Source organism: Drosophila biarmipes, chromosome X (genome assembly GCF_025231255.1).
Source record: "Drosophila biarmipes strain raj3 chromosome X, RU_DBia_V1.1, whole genome shotgun sequence".
NCBI classification, from domain to species: domain Eukaryota; kingdom Metazoa; phylum Arthropoda; class Insecta; order Diptera; family Drosophilidae; genus Drosophila; species Drosophila biarmipes.
The window spans coordinates 16,608,672-16,627,292 of record NC_066611.1 but is presented as its reverse complement, the minus strand read 5'-3'; the positions used below and the strand labels follow the sequence as shown (position 1 = coordinate 16,627,292).

The following is an 18,621-nucleotide window of genomic DNA, read 5'->3' as shown; positions in this document are numbered from 1 at the left end:
CTGGAAAGTCTAGTCCAAAAAGCCTTACGCAACATTCCTCTGCCAACTCTTTCGCCATGAAGTGCTGTCTGTATATTATATTATCCTCCTGCTGTTTGCTGACCAAAACACTGGCATCCGAATCGAATGTGGGCTTGGCCCGGGCTCTGGCCCAAGTGGTGGTCAACTCGGAGATGGGTCGCTTCAAGACCTTGTACATCTACACCCAGAGGAGTTCCGCCTCGACTGGTGGCCACCTGGAGGAGCTGCTCGACCAGCTGCTGATGGCTCTGCCCCCCACTCTGCAGGCACGCCGCCTGTTCCTCCAGCAGTCGATGGAGTACAAGCCCTATGTGCATGCTGTCCTGGCCTTGGTCGATGATCTGCCGGCTCTCTCGGCCATCTACGGACGCATTCGAGCCACCCAGGATTTGTCGTACACCCTGATATACATGTCCCTGCCCACGGAGGCGTATGGCGAGGAGATTCAGGCGGTCCTCCGCCTGCTGTGGCGCCTCAGTGTGCTGAATGTGGGCGTGGTACTGCGTCCACCTGGGGGTCAGCTCCTCATGGTCAGCTACTTCCCCTTCAGTGCGGCCCATGGCTGCCAGGTGATCTCGGCCAGTGTGGTGAATCGCTATCAAGTGGAGCAAGGACAATGGGCTAGCCAGGACTACTTTCCCCCCAAGCTGGGCAACTTCTATGGCTGTCGACTGACTTGCGCCACCTGGGAGGATATGCCCTACTTGGTGTGGCGGCGCGACGGAAGCGAATCCTTTGTGGGCATCGAGGGTGCCCTGCTGCAGTTCATGGCCGACAATCTGAACTTCAGCGTGGGTCTCTACTGGATGAACAAGGAGGAGGTGCTGGCCACCTTCGACGAGTCGGGCTGGATTTTCGATGAGGTATAAATCAGCCAGTCGTAAAATCAGTGATATATCTGGTTCTTTCAGATCTTTGGCCACCATGCGGACTTCTCCCTGGGCGGCTTCCACTTCAAGCCCAGTGCCGGCAGCGAGATTCCCTACTCCCAGTCCACCTACTACTTCATGAGCCACATCATGCTGGTGACCAACCTCCAGAGTGCCTACTCCGCCTACGAGAAGCTGGCCTTCCCCTTCAGTCCGTTCCTGTGGCGCGTCATTGGCCTGGTCCTGCTCCTGTCCTGCCTGCTCCTCTTCCTGGTGGACCGTTGGTGGCCTGGTCATGAGTTCAGGCATCCCAGGCATGCGTACTACGAGCTCTTCGTTCTGACAATGGGTGGCAATCTGGAGGATGGCTCTGTGCCACGTGGTATTTCGGGGCGTTTGGTGTTGCTCACCTGGATGTTTGGCACCCTGGTCCTGAGGAGTGGCTACCAGTCGGGCATGTACCAGCTGCTGCGGCAGGACACGCAGAGGAATCCGCCGCAAACCATTGCCGAGGTGCTGGCCCAGCGTTTCACCATCCAGTTGGCGGAGGTGAATGAGGCCAGGATTATGGCCAGTTTGCCGGAGCTGCGACCCGAGCAGCTGGTACACCTGGAGGGCAGTGAGCTGCAATCCTTTCCAGCGCTGGCCCAGCAAAGTGGCTCCTCCGCCCGGGTGGCCATCCTCACGCCCTACGAGTACTTCGGCTACTTCCGGAAGGTGCATCCGATGAGCAGGCGACTGCACCTGGTGCGGGAACGCATCTACACCCAGCAGCTGGCCTTCTATGTGAGGCGTCACTCGCATCTGGTGGGCGTGCTGAACAAGCAGATCCAGCATGCCCATTCCCATGGCTTCCTGGAGCACTGGACGCGCCAGTATGTGAGTGCCGTGGACGAGGCGGACGAGAGTGTGGCCAGGATAGCCTCCACCTCGTACAGCACGCTGGACGGGATCGATGGCGATCCGCGGCTGTCGGAGGCCGAGGAGCAGCAGGTGGCGCCCGTCCGCCAGAACGTGCTCTCCATGCGGGAACTGGCCGCCCTCTTTTGGCTCATCCTCTGGGCGAATCTGGGAGCGGTGGTGTTCTTTCTCATGGAGTTGCTGCTGCCCAGGATGAAACTCAGGCTTGCCATGATAAAGAGCAGGGTACCAAAGAAAAACTGAAGAAAACTATACACATTACATACAAATATTAATATGAACTAAATATTTGGAGAAAATATGTATATAAAAAAGGAGGTATTAAGTAATTATATAATATATGAACATTTTTGATATACACATTTATTTGACCCAACTTGGCGTTTGTAACAGCACTTGGTGTGTAGCAAAGAGTGTTTTTCCATTTGCGATATTATTGTTAACGTGTGTAATATGATGTACGAATATGTCCTTCATAGACGGAAACTGGTTAAAGGGCATTCAATCTGCACTTCAGCCTTTTGCAGGTATGATAATGAAGGTCGAGGTGTAGATATACATTTATTTGCAAGTCCTCCATCCTTTATCCAGTGTGGGTACCTGGAATAGCTGCAAAGAGGTTTGTTAAAGCCAGTCCACAGTTTCTTAAAGTAATACCAACCTCATCCTCAGGATGGTAATAGACGTCCTTCTGTGGAAGCTTTCGTGTTAAGGGTATGCTAAGAATTTCCTGAAGAAAGTTAGTTCTGGGATTAGTAGATTTTATTCAAATACATACCTGAGAAGTGGAACCATCTTGAATACAGTAATAATTTGAGGGCATAGCTGCAAAGAGGTGGTTTTAGCGGTAGTGCTCACCTCATCCCCAGTAAAATATCTTCTGTTAAAGCCTAAGCATGTTAAGGGCACATGCATAGAAATTCCTAAGGGAAGTGAGTTCTGTGAATAAGGATCATAGCCAAGTTCTAGTTAAATAGATTACCTAGTTGGAACCTTAGTCGAGTGGTCCTCAAGCACAATACAGTTTTGAGGAGTGGGTGTACCTTCTTCCATTTTAACGATGTGGCTCACCAAGTCACAGAGTTCTCAAATTCTAGGTCAGTTGTGTTGAACATAGTGTGCTTTACCGAATGCGTATCGTCAATAATATATTTTCAAGTTTGTTAGTTCTAGCCGTCTTATACAAGGTCTTCTTCTGGGTAGTATTACTTGGTGTGGGGTCTGTGTTGCCGAGGACTCGTCATATCACATCCTGGGGCTATTCTACAGGTAAATTTCGTGTTTCACATATCTGAAAATGAAAGACCTTCGCTTTGTTAGACCGGAGTGTACAAAAAACAGAAATATTCAAATAAAATAGGAAAACTTGCCTGGGGCTATTCTACAGGTAAATTTTGAGTATCACATATCTGAAAATGAAAGACCTTCGCTTTGTTAGACCGGAGTGTTCGAAAAACAAAAATTGTAAATAAAATAAAAAGGAAAACTTGCCGAAATAAGTTTGTGTAACACGGAGATGTTGCGTGCTCGAGCCCGAAAACGAAACTGAAATTATTTGGGGCTCTGGCCCTTAGGTGCAAATTTTAATCAAATTTCCATTGACAGTTCATATCATGGCTAACTTGATGCATCTGACGCAAAAAGTTTCCCCTTGTAAAAAATAATAAAATGGGTCAAAAATAAATTTTTCTCTTAATTACAAAGAAGCGATAGCGAATAAGGACAACTTTCCAAAACAATTGGTCTTTTTGCTGTACGTCTTTATTTGGATAAAATATGTAATATAACATTTGGCCAGTTGGTCTTTTAGATTTAGTCTTTATTTGGATAAACTACGATTGAAAAACCGCAAGAAAATGTGATTTTTTGGACAAAATCCGAAATCTAAAAAATCATGAGATACCTCCTTGAAAAACAAATGAAAAAATGGATCAAAAAATAAATTTTCCTTTAAATGATGCAGATTGACAGCAAATTAAGCCTGCTTTCCGAAACAGTCGCTCTTTTCGCCGTACGCCTTAATTTGGCTAAACTGCGATTAAAAAACCACAACAAAAGCTACTTTTTTGACTAAAATCTGAAACTCAAAAAATTGAGGTATACCCCATAGTAAAAAATGGAAAATTGGGTCAAAAAATAAATTTTCCTTTAAATGATGCAGATCGACAGCAAATTAAGCCAGCTTTCCGAAACAGTCGGTCTTTTGGCCGTACGCCTTAATTTGGCTAAGCTACGATTAAAAAACCACAACAAAAGCTACTTTTTTGACTAAAATCTGAAACTCAAAAAATTGAGGTATACCCCATAGTAAAAAATGGAAAATTGGGTCAAAAAATAAATTTTCCTTTAAATGATGCGGATCGACAGCAAATTAAGCCAGCTTTCCGAAACAGTCGGTCTTTTGGCCGTACGCCTTTGGCTATACTACAATTAAAAAACCACAAAGAAATGGATAAACTACGATTGAAAAACCGCAAGAAAATGTGTTTAGACAAAAATCTGAAATACAAAAAATTGTGAGACACCCCCTTGAAGAAAATGGAAAAATGGGTAAAGTACTGTAAGTCCTGTTCTAACAATGCCGATGTTTGAATCAGCTATGGTTTAGTCGTAAAATAGTTCGTAATGTGTTTAAATTGTGATTACAAAATTGTTCATTTATGTAATATGATATAAGGTATAACATTAACTTCTTCAATAAGAGGTGTACTTCAGCATTTTGCAGGTATGATAATATAATTCGATGCATAGTTCAATATTTATTTGCAAGTCCCAAATCGCGCAGTCCCCAGTTGTGTGTGGATACCTGGAATAGCTGGAAAGGGGTTTACTAAAATGAATCTTCAAATTCTTGAGTCGTAGTACCAACCTCATCCTCAGGATAGCAATAGACGTCCTATTTCTGTGGAAGCTTTCATGTTAAGGGTAAGCTAAGAATTTCCTCATAACTAATTATTTAAAAAGATTACTTAATTGAATCTTTAAAGTTGGTGGCGTGTCCGTTAAAAAGTGAAATTACGTATTTGCATCTGAAGCATAGAAATTCCTAAGGAAAGTTACTTTTGTGAATAAAAAATCGTAGATACGTTTTACTTTAGTAGCTTACCTAGAGTGCGTGTTGAACAGTGGTAGTTTCGTACTTGGTCCTAAAGTAAAATACAAATTTGAGGGGTGGCTGGCGATTTGAAGACTGTGCTCCTTCTTCCATTTTAACGATGTGGCCCACCAAGTCACAGAGTTCTTAAAGTCTAGGTCTATTGTGTTGAACATAGTGTGCTTTACCGAATGCGTATCGTCAATAATTATTTTCAAGTTTGTTAGTTCTAGCCGTCTTATACAAGGTCTTCTTCTGGGTAGTATTACTTTGTGTGGGGTCTGTGTTGCCGAGGACTCGTCATATCATATCCTGGGGCTATTCTACAGGTAAATTTCGTGTTTCACATATCTGAAAATGAAAGACCTTCGCTTTGTTAGACCGGAGTGTTCGAAAAACAAAAATTGTAATTAAAATAAAAAGGAAAACTTGCCGAAATAAGTTTGTGTAACACGGAGATGTTGCGTGCTCGAGCCCGAAAACGAAACTGAAATTATTTGGGGCTCTGGCCCTTAGGTGCAAATTTTAATCAAATTTCCATTGACAGTTCATATCATGGCTAACTTGATGCATCTGACGCAAAAAGTTTCCCCTTGTAAAAAATAATAAAATGGGTCAAAAATACATTTTTCTCTTAATTACAAAGAAGCGATAGCGAATAAGGACAACTTTCCAAAACAATTGGTCTTTTTGCTGTACGTCTTTATTTGGATAAAATATGTAATATAACATTTGGCCAGTTGGTCTCTTAGATTTAGTCTTTATTTGGATAAACTACGTTTGAAAAACCGCAAGAAAATGTGTTTTTTTTTGGACAAGATCCGAAATCCAAAAAAACATGAGATACCTCCTTGAAAAACAAATGAAAAAATGGGTCAAAAAATAAATTTTCCTTTAAATGATGCAGATCGACAGCAAATTAAGCCAGCTTTCCGAAACAGTCGGTCTTTTGGCCGTACGCCTTAATTTGGCTAAACTGCGATTAAAAAACCACAACAAAATCTACTTTTTTGACTAAAATCTGAAACTCAAAAAATTGAGGTATACCCCATAGTAAAAAATGGAAAATTGGGTCAAAAAATAAATTTTCCTTTAAATGATGCGGATCGACAGCAAATTAAGCCAGCTTTCCGAAACAGTCGGTCTTTTGGCCGTACGCCTTAATTTGGCTAAACTGCGATTAAAAAACCACAACAAAATCTACTTTTTTAAATAAAATCTAAAACTCAAAAAATTGAGGTATACCCCATAGTAAAAAATGGAAAATTGGGTCAAAAAATAAATTTTCCTTTAAATGATGCAGATCGACAGCAAATTAAGCCTGCTTTCCGAAACAGTCGGTCTTTTGGCCGTACGCCTTTGGCTATACTACAATTAAAAAACCACAAAGAAATGGATAAACTACGATTGAAAAACCGCAAGAAAATGTGTTTTTTAGACAAAAATCTGAAATACAAAAAATTGTGAGATACCCCCTTGAAGAAAATGGAAAAATGGGTAAAGTACTGTAAGTCCTGTTCTAACAAGGCCGATGTTTGAATCAGCTATGGTTTATCCGTAAAATAGTTCGTAATGTGTTTAAATTGTGATTACAAAATTGTTCATTTATGTAATATGATATAAGGTATAACATTAACTTCTTCATATACTTCGTTTGGTTAAATAGATTATTTTAATAAGAGGTGTACTTCAGCATTTCGCAGGTATGATAATATAATTCGATGCATAGTTCAATATTTATTTGCAAGTCCCAAATCGCGCAGTCCCCAGTTGTGTGTGGATACCTGGAATAGCTGCAAAGAGGTTTGTTAAAGCCAGTCCACAGTTTCTTAAAGTAATACCAACCTCATCCTCAGGATAGTAATAGACGTCCTATTTCTGTGGAAGCTTTCATGTTAAGGGTAAGCTAAGAATTTCCTCATAACTAATTATTTAAAAAGATTACTTAATTGAATCTTTAAAGTTGGTGGCGTGTCCGTTAAAAAGTGAAATTACGTTTTGCATCTGAAGCATAGAAATTCCTAAGGAAAGTTACTTTTGTGAATAAAAAATCGTAGATACGTTTTACTTTAGTAGCTTACCTAGAGTGCGTGTTGAACAGTGGAAGTTTCGTACTTGGTCCTAAAGTAAAATACAAATTTGAGGGGTGGCTGGCGATTTGAAGACTGTGCTCCTTCTTCCATTTTAACGATGTGGCTCACCAAGTCACAGAGTTCTCAAATTCTAGGTCAGTTGTGTTGAACATAGTGTGCTTTACCGAATGCGTATCGTCAATAATTATTTTCAAGTTTGTTAGTTCTATCCGTCTTATACAAGGTCTTCTTCTGGGTAGTATTACTTTGTGTGGGGTCTGTGTTGTCGAGGACTCGTCACATCACATCCTGGGGCTATTCTACAGGTAAATTTTTTGCTTCACATATCTGAAAATGAAAAAATGATCAAATAAAATAAAAATTAACTATTGTGTTTAACTTGCCTAAATAAGTATGAACAAGGAGATGTTGTGTCGTCGAGCCCGGAAACGAAACTGAAATTATGTGGGGCTCTGGCCCTTAGGTCCCAATTCGAATCGAATTTCGACTTGACAGTTCACATCATGGCTAACTTGATGCCTCTCCTGGCGTTTAGATTGGTAGGAAATGCTGCTGTTTTGGGTTGCTAAAAGTGACCTCATGGGTTTCATCGAGCACTTCCTCTGCGAGAGAATAATACTGATTACCCGGTTCGTGGATGTCACGTTCCTCCTGCGAGGCGGCATAAATAATGCCGGATTTATTTGCGGGCCAGGCGTTTTAATTAAATTACTTCATAATCCACAGCGTCGGCGGGGGGCCACTCCCGCACCGCCGGGCCGGCCACGCCCCCACCCACAAGAGGGGACGCCACATCCCCTCCAGCTGCCGGGAATGGCTTCTAGGATAGTTGGCCAAAGTGTTCGCTGCTCGTATCGTAAAAACGCAAAACGTTTTATCTTAAAGCGATAAATTTTGAAAACCAAAACTTGCGCTGGCGAATCAACCCCCACCGATCTGGCCCACACCACCCACCCCCCCATCCTCCGGATAGTTGTCCTTCAGCCGCCCACCACCCAGGCCGCCCGCCGTGGAAGGCAATCCACCCGCCGCACACATAGACATCAATTCTGTGTGTGCTCCTTGCCGGCAATCCTTGCAACATTTGCGGCTGCCGTTGTCGCCATCGACTGGTTACATGTAAGTGCTGCCATTGCCCCCTGAACCACCGCCCGACCCCTTACCAGACCCCTTACCAGACCCCCTACCCGACCCCTTGGCGACCCCTTCCCTGGCAATCTCTTGCTGCTTTGCTTATCGCCTCGCACATTTGAGCTTTTTGAAATTTCTCGCCACAAAAACTGTCTGTAATGGGCACAACGTTGCCCGGCTTCGGCTTTTTACACCGGAAAAAAAAATACCCCAAAATATATTTAAAAATATTTCAACATTGCAAAGTGTAAGGGTGTCTAAGTGGTAGATTTTATTGCATTAAAATATACTAATTTATTATTTGCATACGATAAATGTTTAAGAAGTTACCATAAATAATTGCATATAAAAACGAAAAAGGAATAAATAAAAATAAAAAAATCATTAGCATTAGTCATTAATAATTTAAAGGATTTAAAAATAATTTTTTTTAACTAAAAAACTTAAGTTATATACATACATACATATTAAATTAAAGTGCGATTTATAAATATTATTAAAAAAATTTTTATCGTTAAATAAGACGATTATATAATAAAATTTAAATAAATTATAAATATAAATAATTGAAGAAAAAATGTAATAATCAAATAAATTATAAAATATAAACAAAGAATTATATATAATACACATGAATAATTAAATACAAATATTTTAAAATAATAATTATTTGAATTAGCAACTGGAACAATTTTTCCCGGTGCTGCTCTGCAGCTTCCTAGCTTTCCCAGTGCCCCCCAAATTTCCCACTCATCCTTGGGAGCCAACTAGTCAACGACATCGTCTTCGTCCTTGTCGTTCGCTGGAAATTCAAGTAAATGTATTGAACTTAAGCTCATTGCCTGCGATGTCGTTCTCGGAGCAGTCGCAGCCAGCGTCTGAGGCGATACATCCCATCGAACATCCACCAACTACCAAGCCCATCTCCATTTTCCATTTCCCCCGACCATTTTCCGCAACCCCCCCAACCTCTTTAATACGCTGTGCTGTTTAGGAGAAAAGCAGGCAAAAGGGAGGAAAACTTTATGCAATTTCTTTTATAAAATGTTTTCTATTTTTGGTTTTCATACATCATTCACGGGCAAGGGATGGGATCTTAAAGTTTCCCAAAGAGAGTTTTATATTAGAGGTAGGATTTATTTATGCCAAAAATATAATAAAAATGATTTATTATTTTGTGGTTCTAAAGATAAAACACTCATTACATACCATATGCCATGATAAAACCTATGATTTCTTTAAAACAGAACTTAGTTCTGATACCAACATCACTCATACGCCCTGTGAGCCCGAATAAATGATATTTTTGAGGGTGTGCCGCCCAGTGCCGCGACTTGCGGTTGAGCTCAACTTCCAGATCCGTTACCCAGCTCTTTGCAGCTCAGTCTGGACTACTCTCGGCAATTGCCATTGCCACATCCACTGCCACATCCATTGCCACATCCACTGCCACATCCCCATGCTTCAGCACCAGCCCCAGCCCCAGCCCATCCTCAGCCACTGCGGCAACACTTTGGCTCGTTTGGCAATGAATTTTTATGGCGCGACTTTTACGTCAGCAACATCCAGGGGCCAGGGGCGTGGCTCAAGAGGGGGCAGTCTCAAAGTCTGATTCTGATGGAGCGAAGCCCTTCAAGGCGAGACATGGCCGCGCGCTAAGCAAACATATTCATGACGAGATTATGCTAGCCCCCCCTCCCACGCCAAACTGCACTTAAAAATTTGCATGGCAGGGGCTGGAATGCGTAAGGGGGGCTCTCAGAGTTGTCCTCCTAATGGCCGCCCGACTGCAGCAACTGCCAATTTCCGGCCGCGAAATTACATCTAATTAGCTAATCAACACAATTATGGTGCAACCTGCGGCCTCACCCACACATAAGCGGCCGGGATAAAAGGACATTGCACACACAGCCAGGGATTGTTGCTGCAACGGAAGTTGGCCAGACACAGCGGCAACAGCGACAGCGACATCACCATCATCCACATCGACATGGAGAACATTCGATGAGGACGCGGCTTAGGGGCGAGTTCGTTCCACAGCCGCCGCATCCGGCCACGCCCCCCGCTGCAACGCAACGCCCACGGGCGGCGGCAGCAGGAACAACCGCCGCACAATGTGGCAAATGTTGGCCACTCATTACGGAGCGCCGAGGTGCCAACTGGAATCCCTGGCCCAGTCTTAAGCGCAGCAGATCACGGGCACTTGGAACAATTCAATTCAAACATGTCAATATGATGACAATATGTACAATTTTAAAAACATTTTTCAAATAATTGGTAAATAAATATCAAGTTACCTAAAATATAAAAATATAAACAAGAACAAATTTTGACAAAATGCAGTTTTAATATTTAAAAAGTATGGTATTTAAATTTTATTTCGAAACGTTATCCATTTGATGTATTAAAATTTTCTATTTTCAATTTTAAATATTATGGTAATCGAATTATGTATTAATAATTTAATATTTGTTTATTAAATTTTAAAAAATTGGTTTGATCAGTTATTTACAATTTGTGTTTAGTATGTACCAAAATATTTACTAGTCAGAGGTGCTTACAAATTCGTAGATATTTGAAATCACCTTAACATTTTTTCTTAGCTCAGAAATACAAAATACTTATTCAGAAATTCGAATATATTTAATTCACTATCACAGTTATTAATTTATTTTTTATTAGATTAGAAGTCACCATGTAACTTATTTAAGGTGTCGAAAAGTATGCAACCATTTTTTAAGCTGAGAAGTACAAATAACTTATTCACTGCATACTTTCTAGTACTTGAAATGTTTTTCATAGAACGCGATCAAAAAAGCAAATATAAATATAACAAAATAACTATAATACATTTTAATTAAATTTAAATTGTTTTTTCTAATACCAGAAAATGACTCAATTTTTAATCTAGCTTAAAAAAGGGTGACGTTTCTTTTACCATTTTTGGATTCGACATACATTTTAATCAGATGGGTAAATTATAATTATTCCAATACCATATGCCCTTGCTGAGCTCGAAATAAGTGCCATAAGTTGCAGGTACGGCGACGGTGGCCCCCGGGGACATCCAGCCCCGGTCCACGTGGGAGTTCACTGATCCCGGCCAGGTCGCCCGGCCAGCTGCACATGTGGTCGCCACTCAATTATCCCCCGTGCGTTCGTTAGCTCATTAAGGCTCCTTGCGCGGCGGGAGCGTGTCCTCCGCCGGATCCTGCTCCGTCTCCCGTTGCCGGCCATCGTCTATGGTTAATATCCTGTGTCAACTGTTGTCCATTCAATTTGCATTTTTGCAATTATTTCAATTAAATCGACAAAAGGAAAGCGTCTGCTCTCCGCAAGGCAAGGCGAGTCCTTGATTGTGGGGATGGGCCAGGATCGGCTGCCCGGTGAGGAATATAATTTCCTCGCACCGGATGTGACAATGAATACGCATTAATAAGTGCATACAAACAGACGGAGGCTGTCCCTTTATATAGTTACAGTGCAAAAGGACAGGGTGAGATTATACCTATATAATAAATAAATTCCAATAAAGGGAAATATTGCAGCAGTCCAATAAAGAAAAGGAGAAACTGTAGTTTTAATGAAGATAGTAGTCAGCCTTTTTATTTAATTTAAAAAGCCAAAGATTTTGATTTACCCACTATTGCTCTAGTTTTTGAAGGGTCTGCCACTTGTGCGCCCTTCTCTGTAATTTATTCATGGGATTTGCTGGTGGACTCCGCACCCACGGTGGGACATGTTTACCATTTTTGAACTCCCGCCGAGACGGTGCGAATCAAACCGCATCGGGTGGCATTCTTTTGTTGCCACCGATGTTGCTGCTGCGTGCCTTCCGGTGGGTAAATTGATATGGCCTCCGCCTCCGCCGCCTCCCAAGCGGAGCCCTGCCATCCACACACAAGGGGGCGACATGCCACATGAATGGCGGGCTAATTTTGTGGAGCGCAACGGGCGGCTCGCCTTTAACAATATTAATATGCAAAATAAAATAAATGCAGGCAAATGAGGGATAAGCCGGAGACAAAGCGGCGGCAAGAAATGGCATAATAAAGGAATGAAGCTGGCAATTTTCATTTGTCGCAGCGGGAAATTGGATTTGGCCCACTCCAGATGTGGTATGCCATTTCCCATTTGCCAACGTGGTCCTCCGGTCGTATGCGTAATGTGATTATAACATGCTGCCAGGGTTGCCAACGCCGCCGCAGTCGGTGCGTGTCATAGAGATGAAATTATATGATTTGAATAATAATTGAATTAGGAAATCACAGAGACACTCGCCGCACCGTACATGCCCGGCATTTTTATGCCGACTTAAAGCCGCAGCATGCACTTTGTGGTCTGTATTCCCCCCCTGTTGAAATTGTAAAATTTGCTATCGCCATCGATTCGCTTCGCAGCTCCTGTCAAAGAAGTGCAATTAAATGCCATAAATTTGGGCAAAACTAAGGAAATCCCACAGGCCCTGGCCACGCCTGGGCGCCTCTGGGATGCATTATCTTTGGCCATTTGTTTGGCTGCTCCACAGCAGCTTGAGTGGGGCCAGATCCTAGATCCCAGATCCTGCCAAGTGCCGCCTGGAGCTGAGTACCGGCACAGTGGGCCAAAGTGACAGATTAGCGAACCAAATGTATTCTTTTCTATATTCTAAAGGCTGTAAAAAGGCATAAAATTCATGGAAAATCAATAACCTGTGTAGGAATTCATGTGAAATCAATCACTTGCTTTAAATAAAAAAATAAAAAATAAAAGAAAAGAATTCTATTAATAAATGATAAAAATAAAATTTTCCAAATTCTTAGTTTCCCAAAAAATAAAATAAAAAAAAGAAAGAAAAAGAACAACATTTTTTAGCATAATTATATGATGTTTTCAAATTTATGTTCGTACCGTTAAACAAAAAACTATAATATTTAAAAATACAATTCCGCCATAATATTTAAAAATACAATTCCGCCTTGGAAAAAAATTTCCCAATTATTTTTCAACATTTTTTTTCCAGAAGAACCCTATCTCCGCCCACTGTTTGCTTCTAACTATGTCTAATGCTCTCGACATTTGTCGCCTTCAAATGGTTAACAAGTTTCTGCAAACATCGACAGACATCATTACTTACTGCTTTCCCCGCTCTCTCCGCCGCACTTTCTCCTCTCTCCGCCCGGCTGTAATCATGTGAATCCGCTTAAACTGTCGAAGTGTATTGTGCGTCATTATTCTCTTTCGTGCCATTAGACTTGAATAGTTTTTCCACACTAAGAAGTTAAAAAGAGCGCTGAAAAAAACACAAGAATGGCTAAGACGAACGCAAATCGCATTGTCGACTTTGCTGCTCATCATTTGTTGCTGCACTTCTGCCAATATCTGAAAGTGCACTGCGAGAAACAAGCGTTTCATGGTTAAAAAAATTATATAAAATTATATAAAACTATACGGTAAAGTGAATAAATAAATAAGTAAGTGAAATAAAAAAATAAATAATTAATTTTGGAATTTATTTAATAATTAAAAATAATTTTTATTAGTAATTTTTTTGTAATTTGTTTTATTATTCTATTGTATTGTTCTGAGTGACACCTATTATTGAGTTAAAATAAGTTTGAATGTCCTCCGTCGACAACATCTTTGCTTAAAAATATCTCGATTATTACCCAGCATTTTCTCTCTCTGTAGAAGTGTCGCCCTTTTCGATTCCCAGCACTTGTGTGGGAGCTTGCTGCGATGGCCCCTTGATGATGATGACGACACTCGACTGCATTTCCACTTAAGTGCTCGCCTCTTCCTTGCCCCGTCACACATTTTCCCACCCGCCCCGCTCATTTGCCGCCCTCTTGATCGAGTCGTGTGTCGGCTTTCATTTTTATTCAACTATTTTCCGATTTCGGTCTCAATTTATTTTGGTTTTTATTTCATTTTTGCCTACAATTGTGGCCAATTTGGCTTAATTGTTTTTATTAAGAGTTCGCCAGCGCCGCCGCCGCGCCAATTTCCAGTCGTCCAACAATGCGTATAAATAAATCACTTGAATTTTATTGAGCCTCGCCCCTCGCCCCTCGCTTTGCCGGGGAAAATTGCATTTTAAATGCACACACAAATTGAAAATTGCCATAATACAATATGCATGTGTGTGAATGGGCGAACTTTTGCTTTGGTAAAACGTGCCTCATTATAGAGATCAATGACATGTCCCGAACAGATACTGACCGCCATTTGAATGTAAATTGTTGCTCTTTTCAGTTTCACATGCGTAGGCGAATATTAAAAATAAGTATTTAAGTAATGCGTAGCAACGCTCGGCACCCCTTTAATTGCAGGCTTTTTAATACATCATATTTATTACATGTTTATTACAACTAAGTCGAAGTCTGTACAGCATTTGGTTTAGAAGCCTGAAACAACTCGATGTGCTTGTATTACATTTGCGATGTACATAATATCATGTGTTATGCACAATTTTGTGTATGTCGTCTTCATGAACGACATTTCCTAAAATACTTGGTTAAGTAGCGAATTATAATTCGATACGATATACATTTATTTGCAAGTCCTCCATCCTTTATCCAGTGTGGGTACCTGGAATAGCTGCAAAGAGGTTTGTTAAAGCCAGTCCACAGTTTCTTAAAGTAATACCAACCTCATCCTCAGGATAGTAATAGACGTCCTTCTGTGGAAGCTTTCATGTTAAGGGTATGCTAAGAATTTCCTGAAGAAAGTTAGTTCTGGGATTAGTAGATTTTATTCAAATACATTACCTGAGAAGTGGAACCATCTTGAATACAGTAATAATTTGAGGGCATAGCTGCAAAGAGGTGGTTTTAGCGGTAGTGCTCACCTCATCCCCAGTAAAATATCTTCTGTTAAAGCCTAAGCATGTTAAGGGCACATGCTTAGAAATTCTTAAGGGAAGTGAGTTCTGTGAATAAGGATCATAGCCAAGTTCTAGTTAAATAGATTACCTAGTTGGAACCTTAGTCGAGTGGTCCTCAAGCACAATACAGTTTTGAGGAGTGTCTGTACCTTCTTCCATTTTAACGATGTGGCTCACCAAGTCACAGAGTTCTCAAATTCTAGGTCAGTTGTGTTGAACATAGTGTGCTTTACCGAATGCGTATCGTCAATAATATATTTTCAAGTTTGTTAGTTCTAGCCGTCTTATACAAGGTCTTCTTCTGGGTAGTATTACTTTGTGTGGGGTCTGTGTTGCCGAGGACTCGTCATATCACATCCTGGGGCTATTCTACAGGTAAATTTTGAGTATCACATATCTGAAAATGAAAGACCTTCGCTTTGTTAGACCGGAGTGTACAAAAAACAGAAATATTCAAATAAAATAGGAAAACTTGCCTGGGGCTACTCTACAGGTAAATTTTGAGTATCACATATCTGAAAATGAAAGACCTTCGCTTTGTTAGACCGGAGTGTTCGAAAAACAAAAATTGTAAATAAAATAAAAAGGAAAACTTGCCGAAATAAGTTTGTGTAACACGGAGATGTTGCGTGCTCGAGCCCGAAAACGAAACTGAAATTATTTGGGGCTCTGGCCCTTAGGTGCAAATTTTAATCAAATTTCCATTGACAGTTCATATCATGGCTAACTTGATGCATCTGACGCAAAAAGTTTCCCCTTGTAAAAAATAATAAAATGGATCAAAAATACATTTTTCTCTTAATTACAAAGAAGCGATAGCGAATAAGGACAACTTTCCACAACAATTGGTCTTTTTGCTGTACGTCTTTATTTGGATAAAAATATATAATATAAAATTTGGCCAGTTGGTCTTTTAGATTTAGTCTTTATTTGGATAAACTACGATTGAAAAACCGCAAGAAAATGTGATTTTTTTTGGACAAGATCCGAAATCCAAAAAAACATGAGATACCTCCTTGAAAAACAAATGAAAAAATGGATCAAAAAATAAATTTTCCTTTAAATGATGCAGATTGACAGCAAATTAAGCCTGCTTTCCGAAACAGTCGCTCTTTTCGCCGTACGCCTTAATTTGGCTAAACTGCGATTAAAAAACCACAACAAAATCTACTTTTTTAAATAAAATCTAAAACTCAAAAAATTGAGGTATACCCCATAGTAAAAAATGGAAAATTGGGTCAAAAAATAAATTTTCTTTTAAATGATGCAGATCGACAGCAAATTAAGCCAGCTTTCCGAAACAGTCGGTCTTTTGGCCGTACGCCTTTGGCTATACTACAATTAAAAAACCACAAAGAAATGGATAAACTACGATTGAAAAACCGCAAGAAAATGTGTTTTTTAGACAAAAATCTGAAATACAAAAAATTGTGAGATACCCCCTTGAAGAAAATGGAAAAATGGGTAAAGTACTGTAAGTCCTGTTCTAACAAGGCCGATGTTTGAATCAGCTATGGTTTATCCGTAAAATAGTTCGTAATGTGTTTAAATTGTGATTACAAAATTGTTCATTTATGTAATATGATATAAGGTATAACATTAACTTCTTCATATACTTCGTTTGGTTAAATAGATTATTTCAATAAGAGGTGTACTTCAGCATTTCGCAGGTATGATAATATAATTCGATGCATAGTTCAATATTTATTTGCAAGTCCCAAATCGCGCAGTCCCCAGTTGTGTGTGGATACCTGGAATAGCTGCAAAGAGGTTTGTTAAAGCCAGTCCACAGTTTCTTAAAGTAATACCAACCTCATCCTCAGGATAGTAATAGACGTCCTATTTCTGTGGAAGCTTTCATGTTAAGGGTAAGCTAAGAATTTCCTCATAACTAATTATTTAAAAAGATTACTTAATTGAATCTTTAAAGTTGGTGGCGTGTCCGTTAAAAAGTGAAATTACGTATTTGCATCTGAAGCATAGAAATTCCTAAGGAAAGTTACTTTTGTGAATAAAAAATCGTAGATACGTTTTACTTTAGTAGCTTACCTAGAGTGCGTGTTGAACAGTGGAAGTTTCGTACTTGGTCCTAAAGTAAAATACAAATTTGAGGGGTGGCTGGCGATTTGAAGACTGTGCTCCTTCTTCCATTTTAACGATGTGGCCCACCAAGTCACAGAGTTCTTAAAGTCTAGGTCTATTGTGTTGAACATAGTGTGCTTTACCGAATGCGTATCGTCAATAATTATTTTCAAGTTTGTTAGTTCTATCCGTCTTATACAAGGTCTTCTTCTGGGTAGTATTACTTTGTGTGGGGTCTGTGTTGTCGAGGACTCGTCACATCACATCCTGGGGCTATTCTACAGGTAAATTTTTTGCTTCACATATCTGAAAATGAAAAAATGATCAAATAAAATAAAAATTAACTATTGTGTTTAACTTGCCTAAATAAGTATGAACACGGAGATGTTGTGTCGTCGAGCCCGGAAACGAAACTGAAATTATGTGGGGCTCTGGCCCTTAGGTGCAAATTTTTATCAAATTTCCATTGACAGTTCATATCATGGCTAACTTGATGTATTTCCTGGCTACTAGATCGTTGGGGAAATTGGCTTTGATATAGGTATGTGAGTTGCCTTAAATTAGTTTTTTGATCCTTTCCATTTGGAAGCCAAAATAATCCTTCCATGTTTTTTTTTTTTTTTTTTTGTACCTTTTTTTACAAAGTTGTTTAACTTTGTAAAAAATAAACCATAATGCTTTATTTTTTTTCTTTATTTTTTATTACAAAAGTTTTACGCTATTTATTCGACGATTTAAATATACACATGCACTAGAAGCTGAACGACGATTTGGAGGATGAGGTAACAGGTCAGATCGATTGGGCGCCACGAAAAAGCCAGGCCGGGGGCACAGCTGGGAATGGTCACCGGCTCTGTTGGCCCGGCTGCTTGGCCTGCGACTGCGACTGGGACTGGGATTCGCATGGAGATGGGAACGGGGCCGGAGGATGACTGTCGGTGGCCCTGGCCAACTGCGCCAGCCTGGCCAGCTCCTGGTCGATGCGCTCCTTGGCGCGAAAGACCTTCGACTGGATGTAGAAGGTGCCGCCGGAGGACTTCTCGTTCGCCCGGAACAGGTGCTGGTAGTGCGAGTCGATGGCCTGGCGGTCCCCCAGGTCCTTCACGTTGAGGATCTGCTGGGCCTCCTCCAGGGTCATGCCCTTGACCCGCCCACAGCTGCTGCTGCTGTCGCGCGAGTTGGCCGTCATGGTCTCGTGCATGCGGGCCGCGTCCTCGAAGGCCTGCAGCTCCTGGCGCAGCGTCTTCATCAGCGCCCGCCCCACCACCTGGGCGCCCAGGATCACGATCTTCGTTAGGTACCGTGCCATTGCCTGATTGTCTATGAGGAATTTTGCTCGCGATTGTTTAGAGATCTCCGAAATCAGAACCTGAACATAATAGGAAGTAGAAGTGAACGCTGATATGACAGCTGGGTGAAGTTTTTCACAGTGTACTTATCTGCTTTGCTGCACAGACTTAAAACTAACATTTTTCTAAAGGTTATTAAACGCAACGAAATGGGTTATATTTTTGTTTTTATATTGTTGAAATACTATAAAGAACA

The 18,621-nt window shown here is 40.9% G+C and overlaps 3 protein-coding genes and 5 long non-coding RNA genes across 17 annotated transcripts in view; 3 read left to right on the top strand and 5 right to left on the bottom strand.

Moving 5' to 3' along the window:
- Positions 1-18,621, top strand: part of LOC127010493 (uncharacterized) — a 48,932-nt gene that overhangs the window by 16,718 nt on the left and 13,593 nt on the right. The window lies entirely within an intron of this gene.
- Positions 57-5,791, top strand: LOC108023786 (uncharacterized). The gene is made up of 3 exons (XM_017093425.2): positions 57-884; positions 933-2,014; positions 5,725-5,791. Exons 1-3 carry the CDS (start codon positions 57-59, stop codon positions 5,789-5,791), a joined length of 1,977 nt encoding a protein of 658 aa, XP_016948914.2.
- LOC108023787 (uncharacterized) lies at positions 2,156-15,539 on the bottom strand. 9 transcript variants are annotated; one of them, XR_007763229.1, is made up of 5 exons: positions 15,525-15,539; positions 15,083-15,406; positions 14,879-15,022; positions 14,761-14,829; positions 2,156-2,420 (listed from the first exon to the last, which is right to left on the bottom strand). XR_007763229.1 is itself a non-coding variant. In XM_050884690.1 (4 exons), exons 1-4 carry the CDS (start codon positions 15,151-15,153, stop codon positions 2,373-2,375), a joined length of 321 nt encoding a protein of 106 aa, XP_050740647.1. In that variant the 5' UTR covers positions 15,154-15,231; the 3' UTR covers positions 2,156-2,372. The 9 variants fall into 9 exon arrangements, 1 of the variants encoding a protein (XP_050740647.1); XR_007763227.1 differs by having other exon boundaries at positions 14,761-14,818; XR_007763225.1 differs by lacking the exon at positions 14,761-14,829 and adding an exon at positions 2,473-2,541.
- Positions 4,442-5,159, bottom strand: LOC108023788 (uncharacterized). Of its 2 annotated transcripts, XR_007763232.1 has the most exons (4): positions 4,918-5,159; positions 4,781-4,857; positions 4,681-4,722; positions 4,442-4,626 (listed from the first exon to the last, which is right to left on the bottom strand). It is a non-coding gene; the product is annotated as an uncharacterized LOC108023788 (long non-coding RNA). The 2 variants fall into 2 exon arrangements; XR_007763231.1 differs by having other exon boundaries at positions 4,681-4,857.
- Positions 6,483-7,135, bottom strand: LOC122818595 (uncharacterized). Its single transcript, XR_007763230.1, has 3 exons — positions 6,987-7,135; positions 6,751-6,926; positions 6,483-6,698 (listed from the first exon to the last, which is right to left on the bottom strand). It is a non-coding gene; the product is annotated as an uncharacterized LOC122818595 (long non-coding RNA).
- LOC127010494 (uncharacterized) lies at positions 7,013-17,406 on the top strand. Its single transcript, XR_007763235.1, has 3 exons — positions 7,013-7,136; positions 15,203-15,369; positions 17,361-17,406. It is a non-coding gene; the product is annotated as an uncharacterized LOC127010494 (long non-coding RNA).
- Positions 16,539-17,382, bottom strand: LOC108028860 (uncharacterized). Its single transcript, XR_007763233.1, has 3 exons — positions 17,044-17,382; positions 16,807-16,983; positions 16,539-16,754 (listed from the first exon to the last, which is right to left on the bottom strand). It is a non-coding gene; the product is annotated as an uncharacterized LOC108028860 (long non-coding RNA).
- On the bottom strand, positions 17,755-18,517 carry LOC108028862 (mitochondrial import inner membrane translocase subunit TIM16). Its single transcript, XM_017100851.3, has one exon. It carries the CDS (start codon positions 18,383-18,385, stop codon positions 17,921-17,923), a length of 465 nt encoding a protein of 154 aa, XP_016956340.1. The 5' UTR covers positions 18,386-18,517; the 3' UTR covers positions 17,755-17,920.